This window comes from Thunnus albacares, chromosome 1 (genome assembly GCF_914725855.1).
Source record: "Thunnus albacares chromosome 1, fThuAlb1.1, whole genome shotgun sequence".
Lineage (NCBI taxonomy): Eukaryota > Metazoa > Chordata > Actinopteri > Scombriformes > Scombridae > Thunnus > Thunnus albacares.
The window spans coordinates 17,393,478-17,415,534 of NC_058106.1; the positions used below are offsets into that span (position 1 = coordinate 17,393,478).

Below are 22,057 nucleotides of genomic sequence, written 5' to 3' on the forward strand. Positions count from 1 at the left end.
GTAAACATTAAAAAATCTTCTGCAAAAGGTCGCCTTTGTTTGGACTGATGATGAAGTGGAGCTGCTTTTGAAGGTAAACTTGCAAAACTCCTGTTGAATGTCACCCGGATGGCATGTCAAATCAAATATTATTTGACCAAAACATCTGCACAGACAAAATTTTTGTTGTCTCTCCAGAAGCAACAAATATTATTAACTATTATAAATTTGGAGTTGTGTTTCTGTCCACCTGTTGAATGCAAGTCCAACACTCACTCTCCTTAAGCTCTGTTTTTCATCTCCACAAATACTGGGGGGAAAATAATCTGGCTCTTTAGCTGCTAAATGCTCCCCCATGTTCACCAGCTTATCACTAACTTTGTCTGTCTGCTGTTTGGTCCTGGGCAGGTAGTATTCAGTGGGTTTATCGCTGTTTTTTTGGGTTGTTTTTTTTTTGTGGTGATAATAGCTTCCTGCTGAAAATGACACTATGAGAGCAGTGAGCCGAAACAGTAAAGTTGCAGGCTGTGAAACCAAAACAATGTGCTGAACAGCGTCGGAAATTATCGGGGGCTCAGGGCGAAATGCCCTCGTAAAATAAACCATTAAACAAAGACTTAATACATTTTGTAAAGCGTGTCTGTATTTTGCTCTGTAGTAAAAGTGCAACTCAGAAATGGCTGTGCCAGCAGGGCTTCAGCATCTGCACAACCCCGCCCCCTCCTCCCACTCCAGTGTTGCGAGGTTGTGAGGTAGTCATGACAGCTAATGGTAACATTACCGACATGGAGTGTTTTTTAATTCGCAAACCTGTCACACTTCCAGTTGAGTTACTATCAGTTCCAGTTACTGACCCTCTCCCAGTCTGCCCTGTGCCTAAAAAGGCAAAGCTGTCATAGTGCATGTTATTTATAGAGTGCCAAACATAACATGCCAGACAATCAGCAATGTTGCTGAGATGTTGAACTGTGACATTGTTATGTAAAGTTGTATTTATTGTTTATACTTTTGAAAATAAAATATGCATTAAATGGGGAGAAATACCCACAGTTATAATCTGTAACTGGGATTACAACTCAGTGTGAGTCATTTTACTCACTAAATATTCTTGCATTATAAGTTCGGCTGCTCATTTCACTATCTTTAAAGAGTCATTGAATATAGGTCTGTCATGCAACAGAGAACTAAGGTATTTCCCATCATTTGAAAAAATTGCCCTGGAAATTATCCAAATGCCCCCGAAACATATTTCATTAGGGCAAAAAAGCTCTTGTAAAAAAGTTAATATCCTATCCTTGAGCTGAAAAAAGTGATGAAGCTCCACAGAGCTTCACAATGATCGACACCTGTCACATTACACATTTAACTCATTCTTATTAGATAAAATATTGGCTATAGTTTCTTTAAGACATGAATGGAGTTTACAAATGTGTGAAAGTTCAGACTTTTGGATTGGGGTGTTGAAAAACTGATCTGTTCCATCACAGAGGGATTTAAATCGAGGCAGATGCTTCAACCTCCTTAAACCACTGAATTATCTGCCAGTATCAGCCAAGTAGCAACTTTTGGGCCTTTCACACACCCAAAAGACCATTCAATCAAGTCAATTGGTTGAGCAAACCGGTACTGTTGCTGGTAACTCTGCTGTTTGCACATTCCTTAATGATGGATGGATGGAGAATAGATAGACAGATATATAGATAGATAAAAACAGAATAAAAATATAATTTTAAACATAAGGCAAGTTATTGCTATTAATGTGCATATTAAATGTAAAATGTGCATTGTGCATTGCCACTCAGTGGAGGAGTCTCTCCTCCCGGCAGAGGGAAGTCATTGTAGATGATTATTGCTGTGGGCAGGAATGACCTCCTGTAACGGTCCTGTATGTAGCCTGCAGACTGATGGAACATTTTCTCTCCTGCTCATCAGTGGAGTATTTGCAGGCTGCCTAATTTCAATTTGTGACCAGTCTGCTGCCCCCAGACAATGCTTCCCCCATGTACTTGAGCTGGTAATGAGATCTTCAGCGTCAGGCTGTGTGTGTGGCAGCAAAGTGTACTTGGGGAGCAGGTGCACAGTGATAGCTCGGCACAGTTTTCTGATTATTTTGGGCACAACTTGCTGTGATTATCAGTTCACTAGTGGTGCCGTTTCATCTGACAAATCTTGGGTCCGCTTTGTAATGCCAAACAGGCTTGTCGTGTGTACTGCAGCACATAATAAGCTATTCGTAATTTATATATATAACTTAGCTAACACAGCCTCTTCAGTCCTGACACTTGATGAAAGGAATGTTCAAATGACAGTAAAGGAATAACATGACTCTACCTTCTTCTGAACAAAGTCCATTATGTTTTTGAAGTCCAGGTCATCATAGTAGTTCACTATGCCTCTTCGGATGTTTTTGTTCACCAAGTCCACCGTCTGTATGACAAGAGAAAAACACGAGACAGTTTGTGGGTGTTAACGGAGTGAAGGGGGTGTGGGGGGTAATGTCACCATGTTTGTTATGATTCCATGACACAGCTGATCTACAATCAATGTGTCAAAATGGCAGGAGTCGGAAGAGGAAATGTCCTGATTAGTCAAGGTGACTGATTCACTGAACTGGAATATTAAAACATGACAGTTTGACAGCTCACATCTGTCAGTCACAATCTGGTGCAGCTGGGTCACGTTAGGTTAATGTACTGTATCAGTGTATCAAGAGACTGAGAATGAATATTTTTCAACTCTATTAAGTACATTCACAGAGAGATTTTCATTCAATGTTTCCATTTAGTCCACTAATTTCACTCCACTAAATTCTGTTTGTGATACAATAGTCTTATTTGTAGTTCATTGAAGATGGGGGCAACAAATCTTTGTTTTTTTGTTTTTTTTACCCCATTCAGGCCCGATGATGCTCCATCATATTCTCTTTTAACCATTAGTGATAATAAATTGAGACTGCCTTCCTCATGAGAGTCACAGATATTAAAAGGGACTGAACGTATCATGTAATTTATTTTCCTCCTCATATCAGGTCTTCACAGTGAATCTATAGGGGCAAGGCAGCCACTTTTAATCCACTTACAATGTGCAGATTTAAAGACTTGGAGTTAGTCCACTGAGGCAGAGGACACTGGACCTCTATTAAAGAACTCACTATAAGCTCACATGACATTATCATATTAAACACGATGTTAATGGAAATGAGATGCAAAAAGAAAGTCAGCCTTTATAAAAATCGACTTATAAAGGACAGACAGTGAAATCTCATTGAGTGTGCACATTTCTCATGCACTGCTGTATTATTTTAATCTCAATGTAAATGAGATGACGGTAAAATAACGGACTGATATATGAGAAGCCATTAAAACACTGAAATCTACAAGCATAATGTTGCCTTGATGAGATAATTTAGCTTTTCTTTTGACGAATAAGAGATAAACAATAAAATGCATTGATTGTATTATTGAAAAACTTCTCCGAAGACAGGCCATTATCTTTAATGAAACTATCATGTAAACGAGATGATTAAAAAGCATTAGAGAGAGGAAATACGACAGATGCGGAAACTGACGCTTTCCCCCACAGAGCCACATCGAGATATTCATGAATGAAGAGTTTTTATGAAGAAAACGGATGCAAAAACTGATGCAATGAATATCTCACTAGGGGACTGACAGAATCTCAATTTGGCTAACTATGAATTACAGATGCATGACCACATTAGCAATAATCTTCTTCCAGATTCTGTTACATGATGAGTTCTCAAGGTGTGATTTTTTTTTGTGTAAAGCAAGTATAACAACCCCAAAAATTCATTCTTTATAACCTGGAACTGAAATACATTGTATAATTCCTAAAATGTTGACTTCAAACATCCAAGGTTTTATTCTGACATGAGGCACTTTAATGTGCTCATGCATCATCAGTTGTAACGTGATCTTGATGAGACGGGAAAAAAAGAAGTTCTCCTCAGTACATCTGTGGTACAAAACCATTAAAAAAAAAGACAAATGATGCAGCTGTTTCTTTTGTCCAATATTTCTTCAAACGACTTCCATTAAATCACACACATACAAAAACAAAATGAAGGAGTAAATGAGGATTTGTTATTCAGCACACTGTTTTAATTACAGATACAGTTTCAGGCAGCGGTACCTGTTAGAGACAAGACAAGAAACTATTTTCTAATTCTACTCCAATAAAAAAATCTACATATTAAAGGACGTCAGCATATTTTGTAGGCTCTGTTAGTATTTTTCCAGTATGCTCACCAACAATTTTTAAAGTTTATAGCAACCAATAATAAACATATGATACTGTTTAAAAATTATTTGAAAATTTTGGTCACAAAATTTTACACCTGCATTAACTGTTTTTTTTGGCCACTTGGGGGCTGTGAACACAACACTGACATATCATCACCTTTTAAGTCGATATGGTGAACTTGTAGTTGCTAATTGACACATCCAGCAGTTTCTGAGCGACATTATCATTAATTTGAAGTTGTGTTTCTGTTCACCTGATGAATATGAAGCTTCATTTATACACCGTAGTTGTTCTGTTTACACTACCTTCTGGAGTCCGCTCGGAGGACGCGTTTCACACATGCGCGGTAGATCAGCGTCTACAGGAAGACAGCATTGTGACCGTGCAGACCACGTCACAACAAATTGGAGATAAACGGATGTCCACACAGAGCCTACACGTACACCCTCTGATGGCGACATTTACGTCACGCGGACTCTAGTGGACGCTCGCAGACACTGAAAGTATATTTTCAGCTTAAGTCCAAAACTTACTCTCCTTCGGCTCTGTTTTTGCTCTGTATCAACTTGGGAACATTTTGTGGCTCAATTAGATAGTGACAGTTAAGAGATGACAGGAACCTAGTGGAGAGAGAGATGGGTTGTAACATGCAATAAAGGTCCGCTGCCAGAATGAAACCACAGATGCTGCGGTAATGTGGCATGCTGTTCAAGAGATTTTCTGACATGGCTGCAACAAACTCCTGCCACCTGCAGCTCTTCATCTAACCAACTCACTTGTCTCCTCTTGAACTATTCCTCCCTTTCAATATTTAAAACTGTGCCACTTCTGAAAAAGCGCAAAAGAACGCAGATGTCTTGAGGTCTTCGGAGACCAACGAGTTAGTACCATCATTAACTTTGATAACTAAGGCTGCACTTCCTGTAACTGTTTTACATTTAAATGGTTCAAAGTGAGAGGCTCTTAATATGAAGCAGCAATAGGAATTACTTTGTTTGCATTAATAGTAGTTTAAAAGCAGCAGAATTCATTACTAGCACAGCAGACGAGAATGTTCAAGTCATGTTGCCTGATGGGGATTCGCTGGCAGGTGGTCCAGATTACTGAGCCAGTTGCCTCTTTGTCAGAACAAACACTACAAACACTGCATTTTAAATCCCCCACCTACAGTGCATCATTGAACAACCAAAACGGTTACTGCATTCAAAAAAGACAAAAAGAAAAGGCCATTCAAAATGCTATTCTAGTCTGAACATGTCAACTGATAATTTATGGTGTCTGGATCATAATAGTCTTTCCTTCCTTTCTTTTTTTAATACACTAAGTGTTGCTCATGATTATAACCTGTTGTGGAAGAAGCTGCTTGCTGAGTCACGACTGCAAAAAAAGAAAAACACATCACGCTGTGTTGAGTGAGAACAGAACATTATTAGATTTTATTGCAGGGAGGGAGAAGTGATCAAAAACTGAAGACCAAGATGAGCAAAAAATAAAAAAGAAAGAGAAACAAAAAAGAATATGAGAGAGACAAAGAGAAGAAAGAGAGAGTGGAGTGGAGCAGAACGATCTGTTAGCATACTGATATTATACAAATGTAAATCCAATCTACTATTTGAACAGATTAATTCTGATTATATCGTCTCTGAGCATTTCCTGCCAAGAAATATGAGCACATAAGGTTTCAATGTGGTGTCCTTGAAGTCTGAAGATATTATAATATCTCTCATCAAAGAGAGATATTATAATAACTGCATGGAGAAGTTTATTATATATCTAAAATATACCACGTGGTGACAAATTTAAGGAAGTAGGAAACATAATGACCTAAATTTAAAATATGTCATCCCACTGAATAAAGATTATACAGATGAAAAAATATTTACAGTATGTTTTTTTACGTGTGATGTAATGTAGTTGGTTCATTCAGTGATAATACCAGTTTACATTTGAAATGAAAACATCAGGAGGGCATCCTTATGCACTTAAAGACATATTTAGGTGCTAATATGAAGCTAAAATAGAGTTCAGGATGCTTCAGTATTAAGAAGAGTCATACGGTATTTGATGCATGTTGATCTCGATTAGTCCCAAGGTAGCAAATTATAATTCTAAATATTTTTGAGCTTTTTTTGTGATGGTCAGTGTGGTTTGGATCACGTCCTTGTGATGAACAATATCAGTTTACTTCCTCAAAAGGTAAAGATTTGGTTGTTATCCTGTGTCCCCACTATAAGAGGTAAAACTTATTTCACTGCCTACCCCGCTGAGGTGGTAAAGTTTTTAATTGTCAGGTTATTAACCGACATCGTGGACAGCTCACCTGGTTGCGGAACACCAGCGCCACGATTCCTCCCAGCAGCTCCAGGAGCAGACACACAGTCAGCGTGTACATGAACTGTGACCAATCAGATGACAGAAAGAAGAGCCTTTAAATCAATCGGACTAAGCCATTATATACTTGAAATTTAATTATTGATCTGTAACAATATTAAGCACTGGTTGTAATGTTTTTTGGGATTAAAAAGACAACAACCATTTTTTTTTAAATAAAAACAAAATTCATTTTCTAGGTTTCACAATTGCTATAAAGCTATGTCTCTCACAGTTTGGTTGCATAGAAGGTTTTTACATAAATGCACAGCTATGACGTGTATAATGTCCTTCAACCACTGTCTTAGCACACCACTCACCACTTTCAATAGAGTTAGATTATCCCTCAGTGAAGCCAAGACTCCTATGAATGAAACAATAAACATGACGACTCCCAGAAGGATCAGGATTATAGCCGGGGCCAAAAACATCCCCTGCAGTGTCTTGTAACGCTGTCTCTCCACCTCAGCATAGATGCCTATTGCCAGGATGCAGGCGCCTATCAACTGGAGACACAAACAGAAGCAGTTAGCACTGATTAGTCCAACAGCTGAAAAATGATGGCAAACATGCAGGTATGTAAATTCACGACTAAAACAAGAAACTAAGTCAAAGGTCATGAATTCCCCAAAGACTTTACAATACAAAATTTGACCTGATGGTGACAGTCATGTGGTCACTAGATTACATACATAAACTCAACGAGCACTTTATTAGAAACTGTGCAATCAATTACAACCCAATATAACAACTCTGCCATAAAGTATACTTCTCTACTTTGAAGGGAGCAAAATATTAGAAACACTTTTGAATATAATACACTCCAGTACACCATCACCACCCACTATGACCTAAATAATAAACATAAAGTAGAATTACTTTCTGACAATGTCAACAAAAACTGAAAATGTATAAGCTTTATAAAATCAGAATTTATAGCAGAGCTGTTATATTGGATTACATTAGATTGCACAGATGTTCCCAAGAAAGTGCTCAGTGAGTGTTTGGATTTTTTAATCAAATCTGAATCTTTATTATCAAATCAGCTTATCAAATAGGAATCATTTAAAAATCCCTTATTGATTCTATTTATTAAATATAAGGGATCACATTATTCTATTTGGTCCCTTATATATTCTAGTTTTACAGAAATTATAAACTACTTAATATTTAAAGACTAAAAAAGACTAACTACCAGATTACACTACTACATGGATTATATTGCTATTAAGCCAAATGACTACCTCAAAGTTTTGCTCCCTAGTAATAAAAACATAAGAAAGATGATACTTAATAATTCTGTAATTCTTGTAATGATAAAGATAATATAAAATATAGTATATTTTATGAACAACATACATTATGGACATAGAAGTTACATACTGGAGCAGTGGAACATGTGCTAATGTTGTTGCCGTACTGGCATGCAGTAAGTTTAGGCTCATTCCACAGCAGACATTTTGACTTCATAAGAAAAGCACAAGTGTTACTAATAACATTAATGATGGCTCCGTTCTATTAAAGCCGTGACAGCGAGCCAGCACGCACAATACCAGGACCCTGAAACTCAGGCAGATGAATGGAAATCATCCATCATTAATTTAATTATTTACACCTGTACTTTTCCTACCGTGACATGTCAAAATATCTTCTGTGAAAAGGCCTATTGAAGTGTTCATGTGAACAAACCTGTTTAGATGACAACATTGCATGACTCAGCAGCAGCTACTGTCTCTACAAAATCAACATTAAGACAGGAACACGGCAGACCACGTAACAAGAGATCTGTGCCTTTTATACTGGACATAAACACGGAAGCAGATCAGTGAAGGTGCACAGTCATCTCTTTGCTTCTAGAGTCCCATTTAAACCACATTTTTTACATCTTCAGTGGACCAAATCTAGATAATATAAAACTGACATTCCCAAGTGTTGGTCAATTTGTATGAATCTCTAGAGCCTTAATAGTAAATATCTGCAATTAAAACCATACAGCCTAATTAGAGTCTAATTATAATCTGCATTTTCTCCAGACTGAAGTGGACTTCAATAACAGATAATTCAGTGTTGTTATTGCAAATGACAGCTTTCTTTAATTAGGTTCTCTGAGGCACTTTCGTTTGGATACAGTGAATCTACTGAGAACAATCAGTGATGTTTGGATACACATACTCTCTCTCTCACACACACAAACATCTTTTTTTCTCACTGAATTACTCAAACATAATTTGATTACCAGTTCAAGTCTGGTTTTAGTCTTTTTACAAACAGTGCTGTGGAACAGATTGTTGTCTAGACTGTACACACACTCATGCAAACACACATTTCATTTCATTTTAGAATTTCTTTCTATGTTAGCAGCCTGACTCTGTGGATGACAATGTTGGCAGGTCAATGTGTTGGTCAGTACATCTGTCCAAAACTTTGTGTCCAGACTAAAATATCTCAACAACTATTGGATTGATTGTCATGACATTTTGTACAGATATTCATGGTCCCCAGAGGATGAATCTTAAATGATAGGTTGACAATTTAATTTTTTTTAAGACAAAAAAGTCTGCCCATATGAACACTGAAGATAACAGAGATTTTCCTCACTGTAATCATTCCTCCTGTTCATACAGGCCATTAAAAGATCCACTTCAAATAGGCTTTCAATGTAAGTGATGGGGGCCAAAATCCACAGTGTGTCCAGACCCCTGGCTTTTTCTCTAGTGCCACTATGAGGTTCATATTTGTGGTTGTGATCAAAATGTCTAACAAACTATTGAATGAATTGTCATGAAATTTGCTACAGAAATGATCATCCCCCTCAGGATGACTTGTAATAACTTTGGTGATCCTCGACTTTTCCTCTAACGCCACAATCAGACCAAAATTCTAATTAGTCTAACACTTTAGTTAATGACCAAATACCTGCAAAACTGATGACATTCCCTGGCAGACAGAGGTGGGTCATCAGTTGATTTGGTTCACCTGGGCCTGCCAGGCTATAAAAGCTGGCTCATGTGGTCACTCTCTCTTCTTTCCTCCCGCTGACATCCACCCTGCATCATCTTCTTTTGGTTTGTTTATTTGTGTTAACTTTAGTTTTAATAGATCACATTTGTTTATACTCTTGCGTGGACTCCCTCTTTGTCACATTCCTGAGCCAGTTTGTGACAATACTAACAAGCTAAACTAAGCTGGTGAACATTATTCCTACTGAACGTCAGCATGTTAGCATTCAAGCTGAAACTAAAATTCAAAGAAGTCCTGTAATGAAGGTTGTTTGGCCTTCCTTATGTTAAAATATATATATGTAGTGTATATGATCATCTGCCAAGTTAGTTTTTGTGCAACAGAAATGAAAGTAGTCTCACTCAAGTCGTGTATCGCTGATAACGGATGCAAATCGCATGCTTTCCTCTCATACATATGATTGTTGGTGTGTTTTAATGAGCCTGTGTTGCATGGTGAGATATTCAGTTTCACTCAGGAACTGAAAACTAACAGCAGTGAACATACAGTACAACTAACCCACTACATGTTCCTAACTGTGACTGAATATGTCACATTAAGGTTAATTTCCTTGGTATTAAAAATTCTTAATTTGATCCTTTCACAAAAACTCAATTTAATGATCTATTAACAAACTTTTCCATTTAAGGAGCACCATCTGATCAATTTACTAACTGTTTTACACTGACCTTGTTAACACTGACGAGAGTTAAGACAAACCTGAGCTTTGCCCACCGCACAATAGAGGAATAACTGAGTGAGACTGAAGCTTGATTGTTCAGTCAGACAATAACTGGCAGAATATCCAGTTATGTGCCTTCAATCACCCAGTGGCACATTAACATACATCAAAGCTCTATTTGCAATCTGCATCAAATAAGCATCGGGCAGCAGCTAAATATGCAATCAGCGACAATGACAGTCAGGGACATTTTGACAGTAAAAAGAAGCTTAAAGGGTCAATATACACAAATTTAAAAAGAAAAAAAAAAACACACATTTTTCCACTTGGTCCTCATATTATCTAACCATGCAGATATAATTTGCTGAGTTTTAGAGATATCCATCCATGCTGCCTCCCCAACAGAGGAAAGTGGAATTCCACTTCTGGTGCTAAAAGCATTGAACAAATTCCTGACTGGATAACATTTCTTCCCATGATCAGATTTCATTAGAATTACCTTCTACCAAAGATTAAATGGCTAGTTTGGAGGATCATTGCACCTCACCGTCTAATTACTCTAATTAAGGATGCAGTGAGAAGGATTTTAGAGTCTGATTATGTTGACTCATTTCATTGATGGACCGATCACTGATCAAAACATCTATCCATCAGCATCACATCACTCAACAGTGACACTGAATGAAGCAAACTATCAACAACCCTTACACTCATACACTAAAGTCTAATAATGAGTTTGCAAGTCTAATAAAGTTTGAAGTAGAAAATAATTGCAATACAACAAAATAAAGTGACCACATCTGTTCCTACAATGAACTCCAGGCAAATCTAAAATTAAAAAAGGTCACTTGCACAGATTCAATTACTGCCAAATAGCACATGAGCAAATGTAGGTCTGTAATGTGGCCAAGCAGCTGAAGCAGGAACTGGAAAAACACCAATGAACAATTTATAGTGACATTCTTTTTTTTTTTATCCTTTATGTATCCTGGGAGGGTCAAATAAGCCTGCTTGCAACTTCCTGCCTCATATGAATAATCCCACACAGCTATACAGTGCTTCACTGGAGCTTACACTCTTTGCATAAGGACGCAGAGATAAGGAAGGAAAGATATTGTTTATTACAATTTCAGTTTTATTTTTTATAACTAAGGTGATTATTCTTAAAAAAACAAAGCTTTTTGTTGCTCATTTTATCGCTCCCGTTCATTTTTTCTTCAAAATAAGTTTGAGAAACCTGTGGGTTTGTTTACAACTTGTCTGGTTGTCTCAGTGATAGTGTTTGCTGCACCGTTGTACATATTTTTAGAAATTATGTCATGTTTCCAGATCTCTGCAATTACAATGGCGCTATGTAATCATAACATATTACAAAAAGGAAGACCGACTTGTAATACACTGTGGTTTTACTTTAGTTTGAGTCAGTTTAAACATATTTTCAATCACATTAAACAGTAAAAGACATTTTGCTTGTCTTCACACCTGTAGCAGTGTGGTTATCACTACTCTTTAAGATGATTCTCAGAACACACACGCACGCACGCACGCACGCACGCACGCACGCACACACGCACGCACACACACACACACACACACACACACATACAGCTTCACTGTGAAAGACAGTTGGATCACATGTTGCTACTGCAAACACCTCATTCTTTGACACATCTGTTGCGAATTGCACTTTGCCTCTTCACAATCAATCTTCAGCCTTTTCTGAACTGAGATGGACAACATGTCAGAGAGGAAGAAGAGAGGAGGAGGAGAGAAGCAAGGAGGAAGGAAAGAACAGAAATGTTTCACATAAGTAGCCATCTGTGAGCTCTGATGAACCACTGTTTATATTCCACCATGATGTCTTTTCCTTACATGTCCATGCTTGCTGTCTGTTATGGTATCTCGCTGCTGACTGGTTGCCCACCCGCCCACCCCAAAGTCCCTTCTATTCAGAGGACAGCACTTTAAGCATTTTAAACAACTCAAAATTTCTGCCAACAATAGAATATGTCAACATTCATGAGTGATAACCTTTACTTGCTGTTTCATGAATCACTCAGGTTCATCTAAACACGTTAACTAAAATTGTTCTGATATAATATATCAACACAAGCAGGTCTCTGTTTATCAGCATGCACTTAGCTGCAGGTGACTTGGTGCCAATATGAGGGCATTAGGCCAAGGTGAAGTTGTATTATATAACCTATTACACTCCACTCCAACCTAGAACAACTCCACAGTGCTATTGCTGGACTAACCGCTGTGACGGCACACAGTGCAGAAACTCAAATGGAGCTCTGAAACCAGACTATAAACTGGAGACATGAGACATAAACACACTGAAATAAGTCTTATAAAACACATAAAGAACTTACTGTGGGACAAAGTCACAGTCAGTGACTTGTGTCACCTCATGCCACTTTCTATTATGTAAATTATATGAGCGCAAATTAATATGGTGGCTTGAATGTGTCACCTGAGAAATTAATAGTTCTTCACTGGTAAACTGTAATAATCATCGATTGCAAAAACATTTTCTGCTTCTCATCAGTGGTTTGGACCTCATTTAATTCTTAAGTAAAAGATCAGCTGCCTGTGTTTAAATAAAACAAGATTAACCTTTGAATTAAAGTGTGGAGGCTATAAAGCAATATGAGATGAAATATGGGTAATTTCACACCTCCATAAGCTAGTTTCAATTCATTCAAGTCACCAGCCAATTGTTGAATTTGTTCATTACACATCAAAGGGGGAATATAGAAACTTTCCACATTTGACATTAGGGATTTACACATTTGCACACAGCTGCCACTGTTGGGGATTTACACATTAACTAACAGAGCAGGTTTTCTTGATATGTTAAGACACCAATGTGTCTCTGACTCAGAAAACTCTGAAGCCAATTAAGCTTTTTTTAATTTTCACATGAAATAATAAACACTGATTATACATTAGACAGAAAGCAATGCGATTATTCAGTGACACTCTGTCACCAGACAAACAGAAACTGCTGAAACAAGGCCAAAGTCAGAAGGGGTTGTCCTCTGTACAGTGGCCTCTTCAGGACATCTCACACCCAGCTCTAAATTATCAGACAGGCTCATTTCTTTTCAGTGTGCTGAATGCAAACAGGGAAATATTTATTTGATTTACCATATCAAAGGTTGCTGTTTCAAAGCCTGGTACTGACCAGATTATGTAATGATCAACAATTGTCAGTAAGGTACATTAGTCCCAAATTACAGAGCAATTACAACAGCTCGGTGGTCAAGAGACAACAACCTGCTTTAAACTGGGAAGTCCCGGTGAGTCCATGTGTGTTATTGTGCATCATGTGCCACTGTGAAAAAAGTGTTCTCAGTCAGCCTTCATTGGGTTAATTAAGGTTATGAAAAGCAGACAACCTCAGACAGCAGGCTGAAGTGAAATCGACCTACAGGAACAAGAAGCCAGCATCACAGTTGGGATTGTTATCTTCAAAAGGCAAAAACTCCAGTTGCTTTTCAAATCACAGAAGCTGACAAAATCCTTTTACACCCCTCCGATCAGATCTCAGTAATCAAAATAATGACCTCTGCTCTGCCTACCGAATGTACTGCTGGTATTCTATATATCCCTTTGATACAGCCTGTTTAATAATTTACCTCAGAATTACTTTATAACTTTCAATGAAAGTAAACAATGACATGGGGAATTCTCATCTCATAAATACAACGTCACCCTCATGGCTTGGCTTTACTTTCAGTTTTAGCCTAAGTCAACTGTAACATCTTTGATCCCCACTGTAGATCCCACACAGAGTTAAGCTATTGTCCTCGTATGACGTAAATAATTTTTCACAGTGAGCAGAGAATAAATGATCTCATCCTCTACATTGTCCCTCCGACATATGCTATGTTGCTTGGCTGTTTGTAGCCTCAACAGCTGCAGACACCAGCACACACACATCCTGTCCCACAGCACACTGAGTCAGTATGACGGAGAGGTCATTATAAAAAAAAGGAAATACAAATCAGAGGGCAAGAAAGTGTGTGTGTGACTCAGTAATATTCCTTAAGTATATTTTTAGAGAGATTAAAAACATCAAGATCTGACGCTGAAAACATGCAACAGGATTTTTGGCAACAAAGTTCTCAATAAATCGATACAGCAACGTTGACTGCTCTATCAACTGTCATTATGTTGGTCTATCATTTTATTTTTGTTTCTAACATTAATTACAATATACAGTCAAATACAAATAAGTTGAAATTTCTCTTGACCACCTGTTTGATGAGAAATTACAACAGAAACACTGCCGGTGCCAAAAAAAGCAGCTGATTTTATGTTGAGTGAGTGAACATTTGCTGCTGTCTACATTTCCTGAAGGAAGTGACAATGTGACCTCAACTGCTCCTTGTACTCAACTGCATCCCGCAGAGACAAACCGCTTCAGAGACTGTGTGGTGGGAACGTCTCTTTAAACACCAACAAAGTAAATATAGGTCATTAGTTTGTTTCACCTCCCTTATCAAGCCAGCATTAACTCTCCATAATAAACCCATTACTGCCTACCTATCATCCCACTCTCTCTTTATCTCTTCCTATGAATAATCATTTCAGAAATGTCTCACAGAGGGAACAAATAAGTGATTTTTTAGTGCACTAAGTGTTGTCTAGATCAGCCATCTGTCTGCACAAATATAAATGTTCTGTCAAATTGTCTATGAGAGGGAGCAGCTGCAGGGTTTTAGATATGTTGCACAAAACCACTGTTTTTTTTTTAGTGAGTGACAAGTGACAGAATATATTGTTACAACATCAGGGTGTCTTGTGTTATTTCAATGTTATTTTCCTCTTCTTGAGACAATTGTTTTGGCTTCATTTAAGTAACTGCCAAAAAAATACAAGTAGAAGCAAGTAAATTGTAATCATTCATGTATTTCCCTCTTGTTTTTGATAGATCACAGCATTTAAGTCGATACTTAAGCAGTAAACCTTAAGTCGGACATAGCAGAGAGTTAGACGATGCTCCCTCGCAGCTGAGGATGTGTCTGTTTGTCTGCTAAGATTCTCTATAACCAAGCAAATTCATACCTTACTAGGTATTGTTATGAAGTTGCTTCTTCCGCTAAGATGACTGTAATATTTGTTTACATTGTAAACTGTTTACACATTCATCTAAACTGCTCCTCAGGGAATATTTTACTTCACTTGACCTCTCTACTGGAAACTCTTTACTGTCTCACAGAGATGAAATACACCCCCTTCTTGACCTCATTCTTTTGTATGGTTTGTATTACTGATGTACAGACTCCTGATTAACCATTTGAGTCCTTTTTCATTTTCTTTTTATCTACCTGCAAACAAATATGTTGTGAGAAAAGGTCTTTATCTTCAAACTAAACAGTGCTTTTCGGAGACTTTGATGGATTGTGGCTCCAGGGGATCTGCACCACTGCTCCTGAGAGGAATCCAGGGGCCTGTTTCACAAAAGCAATTTACAAACTCTGCTTACACACATGGCAAATGTTGCCACTTCCCCGTTTCACAGATGACTGCCACTCACAAATTGCAGTCCTCTTGCGTGCTCATGCATGGGTCACAAGTATGGAGTTAATAAGTTTCTTTGATTATTAAAACAAGTCAAAATGAATGTGAGGAAATTATCTCATGTTTGCAAGTCATAGCTTGTATGTTGCAAATTGAAAAGGGCCGCAGACACAAAGAGGCTGCAAGAGTCCATCAGTCAACTTTGCAAAGTCAGTCAGCAGCTCCCTTGCTAGTCTTGTTGTGTATATTGTGACATGTTTTTATAACTACTGTGTGAAGTGGAGTTTAAAAAAATGTGTTTGCTAATCTTTACCTTTACCTTTCTCCCAGGCAGCAACTAATAATTATTCTCATTACTGATCAATTTGTAAATTGTCTGTGAAATGTCAGAAAATAGTGAAAAAAGCAGCAAATACTCACAATTTAAAAGCTGGAACCAGTAAATGTATTTCAGCAAATGCATTTTTGATACAACTGAATTTTCTGTTGACTGATTAATAGAATAATCATCTAAACCGACTGTGTACGATTACTGAGAAATTACTAGAAACTCAAATCTTTCACTGTTATCATTTCACAAGATTGCACAGTGATGAATCACAAAACAGCAACCAAACAGGCCATGATAGTCCATTCAAGTTTTGTACAACAACCTGTTCACATTATGCAATCAGGCACCTGTATGGTTGACACCACAAATACTCCAGTATACTCCAGACTATGTTGACAGTACACTTCTATCAGATATATAAAAACTTTACTTAATATGCACCTACTGTAACTAACTATTAGGTTGAATGAACTGGATCAACTCTGTCTTGTTGAGCCATTTAATGCAGCCATTCATTGTCAATAATTTGCTGATCTGTCATGTTGTGTACCACACACATGACTTCCTTCATGCTTCAGTCTGACCACAGCAGGACACAACAACGTTTCTGAAATCCCCACGGAAAAAGAAAACCGAATCTGTTGCTCCTCTTTCTTTTTCTCTTTATCTCCTTTTCTCTCTCTTTCTGTATGTGTTTACCAATGTATCAAGCAGGTAAAGGTGCATAGAGGAGGGTAGGGCAGTTACTCATTACTCCACAGGTAGTAAAACACCTGTCGTACCAAAGCTGTAAATCATAGAAAACAACATGCTGCAGTTTGAGAAAATCGTATGCTGGTGATTATTTCTCACTATAACACATTTAAACCGTCTTTTCTTTCTGTTTATACAGACTCCCAGCAGTCGAAACAACAAACACACCCAGTCTAACCCCTGTCCAGCGGGGACAACTGTGCAAACAAAGCGCACGCTCCTCGTCACAAACGGTCACCGGGACGTTACTCACCCACCAGACGATGGCATAGACGAACAGGGTGAATTTGAGAAAAGCGTAGGAGAATCTTTGACAGTATCGGGTACTGTCGTTGTTGGACATCGCGGCGGCGGCGGACGGTTCTCTCCAACGGCTCCCTGCTCTGTTGACAACACACTTCCGCGTTGTCGTCGTCACCACACCTGGGGGCGCGCGCGTGTGTGTGGAAGAGATGATGGATGGACGGCAGCAGGTTTAAAGGGAAGAAATAAACCACGAAGAGGAGGTTCACTTCGTTAAAACTGTGTATGTTCACTGAGTGTTTTTCTCGAGTGATTGATGTGAGGTTGAAATACATATGTTTTTAACTACCGAACCTCAATTTTTTTTTAAATGACTAAATCCCCTCTTTCCAGGGGCGTAGCCAGGAATTACGGGCTCATCACACGTCCTTTTATTTTCCTTTATTTAACCACCAACCTGTATTTGACTCTAAAATAAAATCATTGTAAATGAAAATATCCTCTAAAATATTTTTTTTTACTATATCTCAATGAAATATTGATTAAAAAATCTAAGATGAGACCTGGTCAAGAAGAAATAGCATATGAACAGAGCTACAACCTGTCTGTAAAAGCTTCCTCCACACCAAGCAAATCTCATGCCTTACACTACCCTGATATATGAATAAATAAATAAATCTGTAGATTCACGAACAGTTTACGAATAAAACTAAGAATCACAAAAAGACATCAAACATGCAAAATACCTAATGACTCATGTTTCCAATTAATATGATAGATGCAAATAGCCTACATCAATTTCATGAATGTGTGAGTTTTCGGATAGAACATTCAAACATGGTAGAAATATGAAAAGGAAACACAATATGGCACACCCTCAGCATTTTAACTCTGCTTTTTAATGTAAGTATTTTTTGCTCTAATATGTCAATAAATAGGTGTTGGTGGCACACACTTTATGGATAACAGCAATTTACAGTAAAACATATGTCTTTGCCCCCTAGTGGTGAAGTATAGGCTACTGGAAGAGCACTTGCAAAGGGACCATACAGAATGAGCCACTACTACTTTGTTGTGTCCAGAGAATTTGCTTTGAATTTGCTTTGTTGCCTTTGAATTGGGATGACTGATGAATTGCAAGGCTCTATGCAGCGTCTTTGTTTAGACACACACTCAAACCACCTCATACAACTTGGAAATGTATGAAAGTTGATCCCCAGTAACTGATAAATCAATCAATTGAATACTTCAAAATCACATTAAAAAACACATTGTCTCAATAAAATACATGCAAATGCATTCTGTAGCCTACAATATTAAAATTCATTGTGTACAAAGTTGACAATTTGACCAGAAAGTAAAAGTGTATGTGTCTAGAATGTTTTATTTTATTTGACTGCTGTTTTTTAAAATTAAGCCATGCTCAGTTACAAAACTGAAGAACAGAACAGGTCATTAAACGCCTTGATAAACTAAAACAACAGACAGCCACCATTGGGCTGTCTGTGACTAACCATCGCCTGTACTTGTGTGTCCAACACTGTTGGTTTTAGGCCAGCCTTATCAGCAGCTATTCAGCTGATTAAGCATGTTGAGTCAGTGAGTGAGAGCTGTCTGAGCTGCTGTTCAGTCAAGAGAATCACTATTTTGACCCATCTAGTAGTTACTCCTTATTTATCACTTCCGCCTTTTCTTATCTTCTTCCACAAGCAAAAGACCACGAGCTGACAAGACCAGCGCAAAGCAAAACAAAGCAAACCCGAGCAGGTGCGGCTTTTATCAGATACATTCTTAATTTGTATTCTGAGATTAAGAAAGAAAACAGTTTGATCAGATTCTCCTTGGCATGAAAAATGATTGGCTAGTTTGTTTTTATCTGTCTCTCAGTGTTTTTTTCTGGACTAGAAACACAGACTGTAGGCTAGTCAGCATGCACAGAATGTACATGTTAGTGGTCAGATATAGTCTTTGAGGTGCGTTCAGGTGCAGAGTTTAACAGAAGTGAGTTTTAGGTCCTGGATAGTAAGCACTGTTATTCCTCTGTCTATGATACTTCAGCCTCAGATTCACTCAGGAGACCGAAATTGTTCAGTACGGTTACTTCAGTTTGATAGAAACTTTTCATTCCTCCGCCTGTACCCTTCAACATGCCCTTCACCAGGCCCTGCTGGCCAATAAGGATTTGTGCGCATGTGAAAGCACACACATGCAGTACATACTGTACACACACAACAGAGAAAAAAAAAAAAAAGACAAAATGAGTTCAGCTGAAGTCAGCAGGCTCTACCTCTATCCGCTCTTTCCTGTGCAAACGAATGCAGACACATACAGTAGATTTCCCCCGAGAGGGAGGGAGAGTGATAACAGAGCAGGAGGAAGGAGAGACACAAACAGATCATCAAAGTCACCAAAGACATCAAAATGGTAGTTTTGAAAGAATAAAAGCAATAGGAAACACAAGCAAAGACATAACAGTAAGAAAGAGAGGCCTAAAAACCATCACACATTGTACGATAATGTCACAGATTAACTGTTGTTTCCACTTTGTTTAATTGTTTTAAGGAGAAACGTGAATAAAGTTTCTGTTATGACCAAACATCACCACAGCATTTTCAGGAAATGTGCACATCATAGGAGCATACAGCAAGTACATGTCACCTTATGGTTAGTGATAAGTAACAAGATTATAAAGTATATATTTGTATATCATATGTTTATCATATGTTAAACAAACAGACTGTACATTACCAGAAGAAAAAAACTGTTCAGTATATAATACAATATAGACAAACACAGAACTGCTACCCTCCCCCACATGCACTGTATACAGCAACAGAGCACACAGAAACATGTGCACTTATAAATAAACCAAACACATTTTAATAGATTTATTTGCCGTATGATCACATTTTAAAACCAGCAGGACATAAATACTGACGCATACTGTCTCTATGGGGACATTTAAGTGTTTTGTCATGTTTGAGATGCCACAGCTCAAACTAAAAGTACAGAAAGTAGCGGCAGCTTCACTAAATGTGTGACTGCCAATAACTGCAAACACAGCGCTGTACTTTGCAAGTGCTTTGTGATCAACTCTGTTATCAACCCCTGCAACACCCTCAGATTATCTCAGATAAATTCTCAACCTGAGGAAAAAATTTCATTTAATTCAAATATAAACCATATTCGTCAGTGGAGCTTTAAGGTTGAAACAGAGCTTCCTTCCTACCTGTTTGTTTTTACACTGAGCAACAGAGCCGATGAAATGAATGTGTTCGGGATGTGCAGAGGGCCCAGTATTTTTATCTATATTTGTTGAGGCAGCAAAACTATTTATATTTGTATTTGCATTCAAATAAAAGTGGAGTTTTAGTTTTCATTACGCTTTTAATTTTAGGATATTGAAGTGTTAAAATAAGTGTTTATGAATAAACTATCTTATGAAGGAGGTCCCCACACCCGGTCTCAAACTCCATTGTCCCAGATCATAGATGACTGCGCTGACTACTGAGCTAAAACCAAGTGCATCACAAAGGCACAGACAGACCTCTACTTCTTTATACACCCATAATACAGAGACAGCACAGTGTGTAACGTGTAGAGAAGAACTTCAAAGGCGATTATTGCTTTGCACTTTTCATTTATTGCCTGTTTTTTACAACCTAATTTTGTGGAAAGGAGAAGGAGAACAACAGGTTATGGAGAGTCCCTTGGGAGCACTTTCCGTGTGTCAGTAGCTCAGCTTTATCTCTGGGGAACACCCCCAACTCCAGGAGTGATGTCCAAACAAGGAAATGTGCATCATGTCGCAGGTGGATGTGACTCCCCTTGTTGAGACCTGCTGATAGACGTGCCTACAACTAGAGTGTGATTAGCATAGGAATGATGTATCGATGTGTTGACAGTGGTTAACTGAGGACAAGACCGAGATCAGCATCACAAAGTTTCACATTAACATGGAAAGATATAGTCCTGACAGGAGCTGCACTTTATGAAGAGGATCTCTGACAGGCTGCAGAAGAAAAGCAGCAGCAAAGGATGGAGAAACTCCCCAACAAGAAGTCATCTCCCACCATCAGCAGCACCATGACACATACCCATACTGCATTAAAGTTTGTCCTCTTCAACCATGTCATGACCCACAAAACGGGTGGTCTCACTTGACCGCCACTACAAGAATGGATCCTTTTGTGATCCCAAGAGTTTTCATGTAAAACTATCAATACACATAGCAATCATAGGTGTATATTAAAACAAGCATTTTACAGAGGAAGTGAACAGCCATCCACACCCTCACACATATATAGTGAAAAAATATGAATAGTCAGTCATAGCCCTCTTGAGAGCTTTACTTTTTGTTCTCTCCAACCCTGCAGCCCTCTCTGTGTGTCTTCTGTCCGCTGTGCCAAACAAAAATTGAAGAACATGAATAGTTGATAGGCAATCGCACAGAGGACAACCACAGAATTGCTTCAGATTTCAATGGAGCAGGAAATTGATGGCTGCAGAAATTAAAGGTAGCAGTAGAGATTGGGAATAGTTTTTCCTTTGCTTTTCTTACCAACCATGATTTGTACAGCTTTTTCATTCCCCTCTCTCTCATAATCTCACTGATTTGTTCTCTATTTCATTAATACTCTGTTAATCTCTTTCTTGTTTCAGATGGAATCATGCACAGCCAACACATGCCTTTATTTGCACTAACCCTCCCCCCTTCTCTTGCTTAATTTTTCAATTTCACAGTATTCTCTTTCTTTTGAGTAACTACATTACCAGCTATCACATTTTAGATCCAGAATCGGAGTGAGCATCAGTCGCTGTTCATTCTTTTTCTGTCTTTCACTCGTTTCACCCTTTATCATCTCTCCCCTTCGCTGTGAGTGGAGTTGGCGCAGCTCCACGCG

The 22,057-nt window shown here is 38.2% G+C and overlaps 1 protein-coding gene across 1 annotated transcript in view; it reads right to left on the reverse strand.

Moving 5' to 3' along the window:
- tspan15 (tetraspanin 15) overlaps nt 1-17,545 on the reverse strand; it is a 33,136-nt gene extending 15,591 nt beyond the window's left edge. The window contains exons 1-4 of the mRNA XM_044346927.1: nt 17,164-17,545; nt 6,933-7,118; nt 6,563-6,637; nt 2,311-2,406 (exon numbers count right to left, since the gene is read on the reverse strand). Coding sequence (XP_044202862.1) covers nt 2,311-2,406; nt 6,563-6,637; nt 6,933-7,118; nt 17,164-17,253 — 447 coding nt within the window. The 5' untranslated portion in view covers nt 17,254-17,545. The remainder of the gene's footprint in view (nt 1-2,310; nt 2,407-6,562; nt 6,638-6,932; nt 7,119-17,163) is intronic.
- Nucleotides 17,546-22,057: the final 4,512 nt, after the last annotated feature.